Source organism: Maniola jurtina, chromosome 4 (assembly GCF_905333055.1).
Source record: "Maniola jurtina chromosome 4, ilManJurt1.1, whole genome shotgun sequence".
Lineage (NCBI taxonomy): Eukaryota > Metazoa > Arthropoda > Insecta > Lepidoptera > Nymphalidae > Maniola > Maniola jurtina.
Genome location: NC_060032.1, coordinates 8822783 through 8837503, shown reverse-complemented (window position 1 = coordinate 8837503; position 14721 = coordinate 8822783). Strand labels below are relative to the sequence as shown.

The 14721-nt window shown below is 36.7% G+C and overlaps 1 protein-coding gene across 1 annotated transcript; it reads right to left on the bottom strand.

Moving 5' to 3' along the window:
* Positions 1-4829: 4829 nt before the first annotated feature.
* Positions 4830-11781, bottom strand: LOC123864472 (beta-galactoside alpha-2,6-sialyltransferase 2). Its single transcript, XM_045904939.1, has 5 exons — positions 10772-11781; positions 7031-7128; positions 6709-6854; positions 6206-6336; positions 4830-5351 (listed from the first exon to the last, which is right to left on the bottom strand). The coding sequence occupies exons 1-5, from the start codon at positions 11538-11540 to the stop codon at positions 5110-5112; spliced, it is 1386 nt and encodes a 461-aa protein (XP_045760895.1). The 5' UTR covers positions 11541-11781; the 3' UTR covers positions 4830-5109.
* Between the last annotated feature and the right edge of the window lie 2940 nt (positions 11782-14721).

The following is a 14721-nucleotide window of genomic DNA, read 5'->3' as shown; positions in this document are numbered from 1 at the left end:
AATTGTCCAATGCTTCCTTATTTACTGAATTAATTATATTCCTTACATAAAATTTGGACATCATCTACCTACTTGCAATAGAACGAATCCTTCGCTGAATTGAACAAGGTGCCTAGGTTAAACACGATTTTCGTACCTAGGTACCTACCTAGGGAGTTTTATCTACGTAGGGTAGATATGAAGTTTTGTAGAACTGACGTAGTGAAACGTGTAATTTAGTGTTAAACCGAAAAGTGTTTATGATAAAAACTTAAAAAGAAAACAAAATCACAACAAATTCAATTGTTTAATTTTAACCTTACTCGATAGGAAAGGAACGAACCAAATAAAACATTACAAATTACAAATAGCGATTTGTAATTTGTAATCTTTTATTTGGGAGCGCCCAGAGCCTTTTCTTTCTCCTTTTTTGAATAAATAGAAACTTTATTTAAAGAAGTTCGTCTACTAGTGGTAAATATTACCTACTTACTTGGTATTTTATTCTAATAATATGCGATTATTTGCTAATTAATAGAATGAATCCTGAAATCAGGTAGGTACCTAGTTCATTCGGTACCGTAAAATTTTATAGGTATCCACATTTTCTACGAATTCATGAGACGTTGACCTCATTCATCAGAACTCTGAAACATAACAAAGTTCACAAGGAAAAGTCCGCTGGTTCCGCTATCAGTACAATTTCAAGTAATTAGCAGTTAAAAAACATAATGTACTGTTTTCTGAATATATAATAAAAACGTGTGAGAATTTAATACGTCTTATTTACAAACTAGCTGATGCCCGCAGCTTCGCCCGCGTGGATTGGTCAGATCCCCTGCAGCATCAGGATTGAGGAGTTGGACTCCAAATTTTTTATGAAACAATGTCGCAAAGTTCCTCTATCGATTAAAAAAGTAATGACGCAAATCGGTTCAGAAATCTCGGAGATTTCGGTGTACATAGGTAGAAAAACACAACTCCCTTTTTGAAAGTCGGTTAAAAAAGTAGCCTATGTTACTCCCTGGTCAATCCTCTACTTGTCTGTGAAAACCCCGTCAAAATCGGTCCAGCCGTTCCGAAGATTAGCCTTTTCAAACAGACAGACAGACAGACAGACAGACAGACAGACAGACAGACAGACAGACAGACAAAAATTTTAAAAACGTGTGATTCTGTTATGGTATCGTTCAAATAACCATATGAGCTTAATATCAGGTAGTTATTTCGAAATTACAGACAGACACTCCAATTTTATTTATTAGTATAGATTAAGGGCAGGATCTAAGCAGGAACGTCGTAATCGCGCTATATTTAGCTACGTTGCGTACGATTTAAGGTACGGTTCCGTGAAAATCATATGATTTTTTGTATATAAGTATGAGCTGATCAATCCACCCATTTAAGTATGATATCGTGTATTTCTTAACAGGTCTAATAGATAGGTATCTATGTATTATTAAATGATAGAGTTCGAGTTAGAGTATAGGTATTGTAGGTCTGTGCTCAGTTACGACCTAACTTAGTATAATTGTGATCCAAATTTCAAAACTACTAATCCCCGTATTATTATGTATATGTACTATTATCTACATACTCGTATATCTTTTTTCACAGCCATGAAATTCAGGTAGTCTTCGTCTATGAACCCATTTACATAATACATCAAATAACGAATACCTAAGTCAAAGTCAAAGTCATTTATTCAAAGTAGGTACAATTGTATTCCTTTTGATGGTCCCTTAAGCAACACGGAGGAACAGTCCGAAAGCTTGGAATATAAACCGATGATTATGAGCCTTTAATTTTTTGCATGTATTATGATGCAGTAAAAACGTGCCTTTATCAGGGCTACGCAGTCGGATGTCGCTAATTCCGTACGCACATAGTGAATTACTAATCAGTAACACCTAGCAGCACCCATCAGTATTCTGAGAGCACCCGCGGACCGCGCGACGGCAAATCGCTAAAAATATAAGATACGGCAAGGGCATCTCATGGCCGACATGGCCTTACTCGAATCTCATAAAATAACAACCAAATGTTTGTTCCTGATGTGATAAACTTTTATAACTTTAGTCATAGCAAATCGTATCAATTAATTTTTGTCTGCAAAATAAGGATAGGTAATTACCAATTTCGATGTAAGAGTGGGTTCATACTTGACTTTTTTAACGATCACAACCAAGTAACATTGTCAGAATCTTATCGGAAAGTTCGCATGCCTATTTAAGTAAGTTTGGGCCCTCACTTTAGTCAAACATTACCGTCATTTAGTCTGATTCATCTGCTCATCCGATCAATATAGCGATCTCTGATTGAATGCTGTATATATTATGTGTTTTTCCATAAAACACGTCTATATCTACTCTGTACTTACCACTTACGATACGCATAATATATACGAGACCCAGTGCTGGTTCCTATGGTGTTTGAGATTGTGCCTGAACATCGCGGTATCCCGAGGTTGGGGAACTATCATCAATCATGATCACAGCAAGGCTATGCCGACAAATCGTGATCGGATAAAAGCTCAGATGTGGATAACCATTAAATAAAACAGAAGTAATGTAGCCAAGTAATGTATTAAAATGAAATATAACATTGTATGGTTTAAAATCAAGCACCTTCGATACATTTAAGGAAGACTAAGATTTTCTGAAATAATATGTACCTAGTAAATAAAATGCAATAAATTGGTCAAAATATAATTAGCGTACATAATATGGGATGCGCGGCGGCGTTGCCGTGCCGTTTCGTTATTATTCGTAGCGTAAGATGTATGGCCTCACATTTTTCCATATTTTCAAAACGAAACACGAAACATAAGAACTTTTTTAAATTAAAGTAAAAAATCCGATCCGCTCGAAAAACTTTCCTGTAATACTCATATTACTGGACTATCACTCCTAAATTTTTTATAGTAATTAAAAAGCAATCGTGCATATAATTAATATTAATTAGTGTTGGTACACAAGTACCCAAATAACCTAGTTACAGTTTTTTATATTACTCCATAACATGGAATTGCAATTTTCGTATAAGTATGAGCAATAAAACATTCCTCGATGAACTTTTCTAACTCTAAAAGTCTAAACTATATTGTGTAAATATACTGAATTCGGTTTTTTTCTGAGCGTAATTCTAGGCCTTTATAATGTCTAAATTATTTATTATTGTCAACAATTTTAGGTTAAATCGTCACGACCACAGATAAGACGATGAGTAAAACTTACAGGTGTAATCGCCGCCTTAGGCTACACACCATATAACATTTAGTATACCTATTAAACTATATATAATTCCTTTTAATATCTAGGACCTCGTTAATAGTAGCTATATGTAGAAAATCTAGTCGTTTTTACAAAGCCTTCTACGCTATGAACAAAGCTTAAATTGTCACGAGTGGTTCTCATAATAATTGTGATATCTAATAATTTCACAAATTGTAAAGAAGAATTTTATACCAGTAGGTACATGGCCAACTACGAACGATCTCTATACTTCTATGCCGATTACGACCTGAACCTAGGACGAGGACTGCATACCTTGAGTAAGCAATATTAGAAACTACATACTTAGTAAAAGTAGAATCAAGTCTGGCACACACAGATATACAAACTTGAATTTCAGCAGTAGGTAACCTACTTTATGAGAACCACTCACGATGATTTAAATTTAATTTTAAAACCAAACAAAATATAGTGCTTCCGAATTACCAAAGGGAAAAATTTCTACCACGTTGTGGTATCTTAGCTAGAAATAATATATTATGCTTATATTAAGTATGTAGACTCGATATATAATTTAAATATAAAACTTAGTTATTTATTGTAGAAATACATAATAATATAACTAAGCAAAGTATTTTCCGTGCAAACTGTAATTTTAATAATTTTCATGATAGAAAATGACAATATTATGGCTTTCCCTTTGTTAGTTCAGACGTATTATAATGAGAATTTTGCTTGTGTTAAGCATTGATATATTATAGTATTTAAGCTATGTCCTGGCACTCAGTAAAGCCTGGCTGGAAACTTTTCAGGTCGGAGTTGTCATCACGGGACGAAGAGACATATTTATTGATTGAAATACACCAGCAGGAAGGTACCTTTTGAACAAGTAGGTACCCATTCCAATTTCCACTTCATAGAAGATTATTGAACCGAAGCACGAGGACGGCTATGCACAGCTCAAGTAAAAATTTTTTATAAAAATTTCTAGCGCATATTTATGAAAATCGTAGGTATATAAGCCTTATGTACGACAGTCAATTCCTTTTTGTCAGCAATTTCAATAAAGTACCTAACTATATAATACCTTATATTATGTTGACTGCATCTTCGAGAGCCAGATTTGTGAGTCACAATCAGTATTTTGGCAAAATTTTTGAGGCATTTTCTTAGATCGAGGCCTAAGTATACTATCAACCTAATCGCAACCATATTTCACATAAATTTTCTAACAGCGTAGGCTAATATTTTTAAGCTATTTACGTCAAAGATCCTCGCCGGAAAACAGATTTATTATATCTATCGTACCTATTCATGATATCAGGAAGAAGCATCCTGAGTATACTATATTATATCTACGTATTTAAGTTACAGGCAAAACTCTTATCCGTCAAAACAACTATTTACTGCAAAAATACGCTTAAAAGTATTTTTGACAGTATGGATTGCGTAAAATAGTTTTGAGTGAAATCCCGGTCAAAACTATTTGCTGGATATAATAAATTATCAAAAAATTCATAAATAATGCATATGATTAAGCCAAATGTAGCCCAGAACGAAATGAAAGCACCCCAATTCCACACAGTCTTGTACGTCCTACCCCTAGAGAGTTTTTTATAAAGCGCGAAGCCAGAAGCTCGCGAAGGAGGTCCTGAATGAAGCGAGCTTATGAAGCCAAGAGGAGTAAAACGGAAGATGGCGAGCGAAGCGAGCTGGCGATCTCTGTATCGAAACGAAGGTCCAGTAGGTAAAGCTCAATAAAAAAAAAACAGCTCATGGTTAGGACAGATAAGGTACAGATTTAAACATTTAAAACCACTATTAACCAATATTTCTATTTTTTGCAGTTAAAAGTACTTAGGTTTGACTGATGAGAGATATTCTGACTGTAACTTTTCTAGCATTGTAATGTTCTAAGTCCGGGTACGTCAATAAAACCACGCTGAAAGATATCGAGGTCAGAGTTGTCACTCATTCGGTGGGCGAGTGCCTTTTCTTGTGCAAGGGGGTGCCATGCGCCGAGCGTGCAGCCAACGTCATCGCCCGTTGCATGGTAGTGGCACCTTCGCGTGGCGCGCACTGAAGGCACGTACTCGAAGACGCGGACACGCTTGCATCGGTGTATTGCGAACCATAACCCTGGATATAAAGATATGGAAACTTATTATTAGAAGCCAGTGTTTATATAAAAAGACGTTGGCGTTAAGTCAGGCGGTTTCCGCTTTAGGGTAGCGCCATAACGATGAGACGCAAAATGATTCCGAAAATGAAGCAAGCTACGAGTAGATACGTGTAAGTAGATGTGACAATTTGAGTTCGCGTTGCTTAAAATCCGGCTTCACACGAGTAGCTTATTACAATTTTCGCAGGGATCTCTAATTATTTTGAAATAAAATATAGCCTATGTTACTCAGGAATAATGTAGTTTTCTACTGGTCAAAGAATTTTCAAAATCGGCTCAGTAGCTTCAGAGATTACTTCCTACAAACAAACTTTCAAATTTTACCTCCTCATAATGTTAGTAAAAAAGGAGTTAATAATGAAAGCCATAAAAATTCAAAAATTCACCAATAAATAGGTAAGCACAGCAAAAAACTGTATTTCTTTGGCAGGTGAATGGGAGGAGTCCAGATCAGCCGGGCGATTCAGAACACTCGATTCGGTAAGTTATCGTTCGATAAGACGTATTTTTCAATGAAGAGTACGTCTTATCGAAAGGTAACTTACCGAAATCGCCCGGCAGATTACTTATCGAGCCTCAGAAAATCATCACCTGTCACTGCACTGGACAAAAACTTAAGATATTGTGAAAATCTTTCATGCTCGTACTCAAAGTCGCGTTCACATTTGAATATTAGGGAATAGGGGCATATAGTCCGATCTGACTCCATTATAAAAGCCTCTACCAGCACTACCCTCGAACCAGCACTGTTCATATTCATGCCTCAACCTGCTATAATCTAAATAATAAATATATGGTAATAGAACAATACCAATGAATCCTGAAGATGGGGGGTTTCTCCTTAAACGATAAGCTGATGAATCTTGAAGAACTTCCCACAAATCCCACAGAACACGAGGGTTAAGAAGGTGAACATCAGCAGTACCACGACGCTCAAGTAATCTACAAATACAAATAGCTTTTATTTCAACTAGACCTTACAAGTTAGGCACTTCGTCCGTCAGTTTCTGACGAAAGGTACAGAATAGCTTGCATCCCGAAAACAAATTTTGTCATAGTTTACTTGACTTACTAAACTACTTTGTCTCTAAATCCACGCGTATGAAGTCGAAGACATAATTCGGTCCTACTTAATCCTACGAAATGAATGCGAAAGTGTTAGTTTTTCCTTCAACTCCAACGCATGGAGCAACGCACAACTGATCAAAATATGAAACCCTGGGGAGTGACAAAGGCTAACCAGGGATCCACGAGATTGTGAAATCTAAATCCACGCAAAGTCGCGTGCATCATTCAGTACCTAATAAAAATTACCTCTTATAGACGGAAAATACTGGAAAATCAGGGTGAAGATACCATTCTTCTAAAGTGGACGAATAATTCGCTGGATCCCATATCAGTATTGAAATATTCTTGTACAAAGAATCTTCTAAAAAGTTAAACTCTGGTTTGGTGACTACCTGAAAATAAAATAAAATACAATTCTACCTAGGTAGGTAGTTAAGTGAAATTCAGATGGAAGGAAAATATCTATTTATTAAAATAACCTTAGGTAGCATGTTGCTAATTAACGATTTAAATTAATTTCGTCATTTTAAGTTGACAATTATTTATTACAAGAAGTAGAAATAATTACCTGAGAGTTCAGTACTCGGAAAGTAGTTTTAGAACCGACATCATCTGTATAGTTATCAGTCGGTGCGTTGTTAAATCTCAACACCATGTCATGAGAATCTGGAAAAATACCTTGTTATAATTATTATCACACTAATATTATAAAGGCGAAAGTTTGTATGTGTGTGTGTGTGTGTGTGTGTGCGTGCAGTAACAAACACACACAGTGTTTGTTACTCTTTCACGCAAAAACTAATAGATGGACTTGGCTGAAATTTGGAATGAAGATAGATTATGCCCTGGATTAACACAAGGGCTACTTCTAATTCCGGAAAACAAAAGAGTTCCCACGGGATTTTAAATAAACCTAATATAACGAAGTCTGAAGTCATCAGCTAGTAAGTAATAATGTCCTCGCAACCAAATTTCAGCCACGGCGGCCCATCTCTATGGATATATTATCATGGAGCACAAGCGTGTTCGCACTTTGCAAACACAACTGCACTCTCTATCTCCCTCATCAGAGAAGACAGATCAGACGCAGGTTCGACGGCTTTACGTGCTCTCTGAGGCATGGGGGTGAAACACTGCCAACTTCCTAACTCCAGATTAGTTTCTAGAATATGTCTGCAAAATTTCATGGACTTTGGTTGCTTAATATTCAAATGAAATTGGAACTACGATTGTATGAAACGAGTGACGGAGAGAGCCCTGTTGAGCAATGGATTACATAAAAGGTTTATAAAGTAACGCCAAAAAGGAAACGCTTTACTTACGATAACAATTTATTAATTTTAAAAAAGTTACTGTGTTAGTAGTTAGTACTTTTACCTACATATAACGCAATTGTTACACGTGCGGCCACGTCTATAAAAACGTAGGGGTAATAAAAATTAATTCAGTATAAAGGTTCTTGCAATAATAACATAAACTATTCAATAATGCATGTGGTGCAGTTCCGTGCATTGACACGTTTGCTGCACCTATTGTCCATACCTACCTACTTCGTGTGTTGAGATTTGAGACTCTAAGGACTCTTAATATCTAGACATGCGGCGCATTGCGCGTCGCGTGGTGCGTTGCGCCGCGTGGTGCGTTGTGTGGCGTGGTGCGTTGTGTCGCGTGGTGCATTGCGTCGCGCGGTGCGTTACTCGATTGAGTAGAGGCGTTGAGAGAAACCAAGCGACATACACCAGCGACGGGGCCCACGTCGTCAAACGCGAAAATACAATAATATGGCGATATGATTGTATTTTATGTATGTAAGCAACATGACCAATAACTACAAGCTTAAACTGGAAAAACATCCTAACGCATGTTGAAACGCAACACAGAATTCGCGTGTAAACCCCAACACTAGCGCATACTGAAATTAGACGAGAGATGAACATACTCCATAATTTACAACACAAAAGGGTTCTTCTCTTACTAGAATGCTCTCTAAACTCAAAATCTGATTATGTCTAGTCTCGTTTATGTATAATGTCGCGTGCACCGCCGCGGTGCCCGCCGCAGTGGCCGCCGCGTGTTGTCATGCGCGACGCTACGTGCTACGCCAGGCAACAACTTAAACATATTGGCCATACGTTTGAATTAACAGCGCGAAGCGACGCACACCACGCGACGCTCAACGCGCCGCGTTTTCATAAAAGAGCCCTAACGTTTTGGGATTTTTAGGATTTCATACCTATCTCAAAAGAAAAATAAAAATAAAAGATTCAGTTTAAAATAGCCCTTATAGGATCACTTCGTTGTCTGTCTGTCTATCGTGTCTGTCAAGAAAAACCAGTAGGGTATTAACGGGGTGGCTCTAAAATCAATGGGTATAACTTCCCGTTGACCTAGATCATGTTTGGTAGATAGGTAGGTCTTATAGCACAAGTAAATAAAAACCGAAAACCGTGAATTTACGGTTACATCACCAAAAAGTAGCTTGTAAAAAGCTTGCTTTGGTCAATAATATGTAGACTAAGAGCTTTTTCTGTAGACAAGACGAAAAAAGACCATGCGTGTTACCAAGGCAATACCTACCTATACGACTTTTTATTTTGTCTATGAAAATCCGTACCATCGCCATTGCCTAGATGGTAATATTATGTAGAGGTAGAGTATGTATGCAAATAAAAAATCCAATAGAGCTTACCTATACATAATTCGACAAAAACTAAGATAATATGAGCTAATGACTTAAGTCTAGTAAGTAGTAAGTAGTATCGACTATTCTCACAAATTAGTCAATACTAGAATTAATTTCTTAAACCTGTGAGGATGATACTGCCATTGTCGCAATTAAAATGCCATAAGCCTACGTTGTCGTACCTATTAGTTTACAAATTGCGAAAAACCAAATTACGAGTCATTGGACGTACTTTTTTAGTTAAATCGATAATAGTTAGCAAGTTAAAACTAACATCGGGCAAGCATCGGGCGTGGATTTTACGAATTTTGGAAGCCCCTCCATTTAATGACTCCTAATAAATAATTTATTTTAGAATAGGCATCATCCCATTTCTGATACAGAATATAGGCGCCAGTACCGGCGCCAGCGACACAACACATACGGCTGCTCGTTCCATATCAGCATATCAGAGACGACGCGCATTGCTGCAAGTTTAGATTGCGACCATCATGAATAAATCAACTGATCAACGCATAATAAAACATTTACAATTTACATGGTATGTAGAGAGAGAGCCAGCGAGTGCCAGACCTTCGTTTTTTAGGGTTCCGTATTTATAAAAGATGAAAGTCTCTCTGTGTATTGTCCCTAACACAGGGAGGAACGATCAGTGACTATGACGTTTGGATCATGGTGGCTTTGGGAGATAACAGGTAACAGAGGTGTAAAAAATGTTACGTCAAAGTATAAAGTGTATTTTTTTTCTTCGGAGTAATATTAGAAATCATGTAATGCATTGCCAGACACTTAAATCGTGGCAACCCCCTGCCAGACACCCTTAAACTTTTAAACTTTAACTTTTTAAGATTTTAAAAAAACTATATCCACGGGAATGAAGTCGCGGTCATCAGGTAGTGTTAGATATTTATAGTGTTTAGATAAGGTTTAGGTACTTATACTATCGTAGGCTATGTTTTGTGAAACAGTAAATAGGTAATAACGTTAGCTTCTTAACTTAAACCTTAATAATAGTTGATTCACACAATTTATAACCGCAGTTTCTAAGTATGTTGAACAGGCGGCAAATTATAAAGTGACTAGGTACCTAGTTGTCTGCCGTGATTTGTAGTCGTGAGTAATACAAGTGAAGTCCCATGAACAACAATTCGCATATGATTTGGGCCGTTCGCCGAAGAGTGTGGCCTGTGCATTACAATGCGTACTCATACAAAGCAAAGATCCGATGCGATAGCTGCACAATACCGGTCGATCACCTGCCATATCGTAGGCACTAGCAATCTTTATAATCTACCCAATTCAATGGCTAACACCACTATTTTTGGTGGCTGTGGTGTTTAGGGATATCTACCCACATCCAAGGCAGTTTATTCCTGACCAAACCTTACCTAATTCTAAAAAAAAATCACAACTAACCCAATCAGAAATCGATTTCAGGACACAAGGCAGCAGCAATTTAGCATGTTGAATATTTCTTGACTCGCCCTGGCCTTGAACGGAGGAATCTACTCAATTTAGGCTGATTAAGTTATTTAAATAATAGGTAACTATAAGTTCAGAAACCACCCAGTACAGTTTTGTTGTAAGAAGGCAGAATAAGTGGGTTTGGCCAAGTAAAGTACGTACCTATAAATTCTCCTAGACGAGATCCAAGCAGGGCACCTGCACTAGTTACTACGGCACAGGTGTTGAACACACGGCCTTCTTGCAATGGTGAATTTGGGATGTGGTACCCCAAACTTGCGAAAGGCTCATCCCGTGCTGTAACAGTTCTTATAAATACTTTTCCAAGTGCGCACAATATTTGTTCTCTACTTTCATGCTTCGAGGACCCCCTTTCGTATTTAACATCGTACGAGTTCTGTGAGGCCAAGCCGGACGTAAACACTTTGCTTTCACTCATCAAAACTCGATGGAATTCTTTCAAAAGCAGCTCTTTGAACTCATTCGACTTGAATTTACATTCTTGCGTAGTATAATCATCACATACGTATTTTTCGCTATCGAATTCTAATATTGGTTTATGAATATTGGGAAACCTCGGACTGCCGCGACTTTTAACCACTATATTATTAGACGGGCGACCTTGCCGGCCTGATGATTTGTTATGCCACTGGTGATCACCAGTTTTGAAAGCGACGACCGATCTTCTACTTTTACGCACGGTATCAAATTTTAACACCGAAACATTTATCACTGAATGGGCATTTTTCGCAAACGTCTCTTGAAAACTTATCCCAGCTATGCTCTTTGGGGGAGAATCGTGGGACTTGCTAAACAGTCTTTGTTTTTCTATGCTCATCCAGTACTGAGACCATATTAAATACAAGTAACCACACATACCAAAACAAAGAAGGTTGATGAAAATCCAGACAGACATCGCTGCGGCTTTCATTTCTGCTGTATGAGGTTGTGCTTTATTTTGGTATTTCAATATATTATCACAATATATTCATGTAATCAGAAATATGACCTAGATTACTATTGCAAGGAGTACAAACACTAGGCACTTATACTACAGATTTAACTACTAATATCACAACCATGGAACTATTAAACGTGGCTCGCAATCTAACGTAAGTCAATGGATGGAATAGAATCAGCTGTTGGCTGTATTGCAGCAAAAGTTCAGAGTACGCGTGCGCAAGCCATTCCTCCCATATTATTCTTATTCTGATGTGTACTCTGGTTCTTCAGTCAACTCCTCGGTGGCGTGGTGACGACCCTACATATACATATACCCCCCTACATATCTATATGTTGAATATATTATTATGTACTTAAATATTATCTACATCACTACATTTCATATACAAAAATTAATCTTTGTATTCTGTAAATGCTTCATTGGGTGATGCTACCCCGGTCCTCCAACAGGCAACGGCTCCAAAAGATCCTTGCGTGGCCTAAGTCGGCTCTACTTAGAGTAGGTAGATATCTATAGTTTAAACAGGTGACTATACAACTAGCTGACTCGTTTCGAAGGAGAGGTGAGTCAATGTTGTATGAAATAAAAATGACGTATTTCAGTAATCCTGAAAGTAATAAGGTAATAAGTAATAACACTGTAAACTTGTAAAGTAAAAACAAGATACAAATCAGAGCAAAACAACATTTTTCCGATGAAGTTATTACAACTGAGCAGGCGCTTTATTAATGCGCCGACGATGCAGAAGACGGGCGCGATCTGCATCTTATCGGGGAAATGTTGAAAAAATAGTTCAACCCTCTTCAAACTCCTTCTAAAATGGCGCTAGCTTCGGCAAAAGAGTATGAAATATGTATTATCTAATCAATGGAAATATGAATGTAACAGTTATTATGGAGTGAAATAAAGTTACCATAAAGATATTATGTTACAAACGGGTTGAATTAAGTCGATATGGAAAATTTAATATTTTTAGTGACTAGAGTAATTAGCAGTCCAGCATACCCTACATCAACGATTTATGTACTTAGTACGTTGTTTATTTCTCGTATTCATCCCTGATTTCTTTATTTTAAATTTACCGCTTTTTTTTTTAATTTACCCTTTGGCTACCTGTAGCGCGGACACTTTTTATGTACACGGAGATCGCACTCCTGTAGTCTTAAGTCTTTGCTCCTGACCAAGGCCGTAGCCAGGAATTGGTACTTGGTTAGTGGAATTTTAGCTTTCAATAATCAATTTGACAGCGAGATAGAATATTATTATCGGTGGCAGCCTCTGTTCTACAAGTACGCCCCCCTGTCTATGTCATTCAAGTGCCAAAAAATCCTTGTCAGTAACTTAGACTATAGGTCACTTATAGGTCAGTAATCACCATGCTATGGCAACTTAAAGCTATGGGAGTCCAAGACTTTTAGCAGCGCCATCTATGAAAAGGATAGGCTACAAAAATATGACGGATTACTCAGTGTTACTAGACTAAAATATACAATTGCAAGATGGGAATTTGTACAAGTTAAAAATCATCCTTATTAATTAATTTATCATTGAATGATAGAAAAAACACACAAAAAATATGTCCTGTTAAATAAATGTACCCTAAACCTTCCCAAAAACCCCTTCGATACCGTAAGCCCAAAATTGCTATTAAAAAAACTTGAAACAATCGGAATAAATGGCATTGCCCTAAAAATGTTTCAATCGTACCTAACCAATAGAGCACAAATTGTCAAATCAGGCGAACATCAAAGCAAGGCTTTAGCTGTAACATGTGGTGTTCCACAAGGTTCTATTTTAGGCCCGTTACTTTTTTTGGTCTACATAAACAACATCCAAGAATTAGGATTGCATGGTCATTTAACTCTCTATGCAGACGATACCTGCTTGTTCTATTTTGGGCCATCTATTGGAACTCTTATTAGTCAAGCTCAAGAAGATTTAAACACTTTGTCTGAATGGTTTAAATATAATCTATTAACGATAAATATTTCAAAAACATCCTACATAATCTTTAAAGCTAAAAATAAATTAATTCAATCATATCAACCTCTTACAATTGACAATATTCCGTTACATCAAAAACATAATGAAAAATACCTTGGATTAAGGTTAGATAATTATTTAAATTGGAATACTCAAATTGAATACGTTAGAAGCAAATTGGCAGCTATGACCGGGTCTATCAGAAATCTAGCAAAATCTATACCACGTGAGCTTCGTTACACTATCTATAATACCCTAATTAAACCACACTTAATATACTTAATTGAAGTCTGGGGAAGTGCTGCCAAGACAAGATTAGCTCATCTGCAAACTGCTCAAAACAAATTAATAAAAATTCTTTTCCAATATCCCTTTCGAACATCAACTAAAAAACTTTATATTGACACCAAAATTATGAACGTTCATCAGTTATATATATACAACACATGTATTTTTGTTAGAAAAACTATAAATAAAACAATCCACACAGATATCACATTTACAAAAATTAAAACTAAAACTCGTCGAGCCAGTTACCTTGTCCTACCCAAAACCAGAACAAATTATGGCAGAAAAACCCTTACCTATGAAGGAGCTAAACTATACAATAAAATACCGGCACAGATAAAAAATGTACACTCATTCAATGCATTTAAAACTGAGTTAGCTGCTCACATTATGAGCAATTCAAGTTACTTCGATAAATGCATTGAATGAGTACTATTTATTTATGCAATAAAATGGCGAATAGTGTATTCTTAGAGTTAAGTTCTCATGTGAATGACTTTTCTATGTCTTTATGAGAATAAATATCTTTAAACCTAAACCTAAACTCATTTTTGGCTGTAATGATATAGAGTAATTTATTGTTCTTTACTGATGCCCTATGTAAAAATGGTCATATTTAAGTTTTTACTATGGTATTACTTTATTGCAAATGGCTGCGTATGAGTTTCAAGTCGCTCGTATTAAACTTTTGCAATATATCTTAGGTATGGTTTGTGTAAGTAGGTCCAGTATGTCCTGTCCTGTCCTGCCCGGCTAGCATGGGCAGTAGATAAAAATTATATCCACTGATGTCATAGAAATCAGTGGATATAATTTTTATCTACTGCCCATGCTACAATTTTATTTGAGTAGGTACTACATTCTATAGCTGTACCTA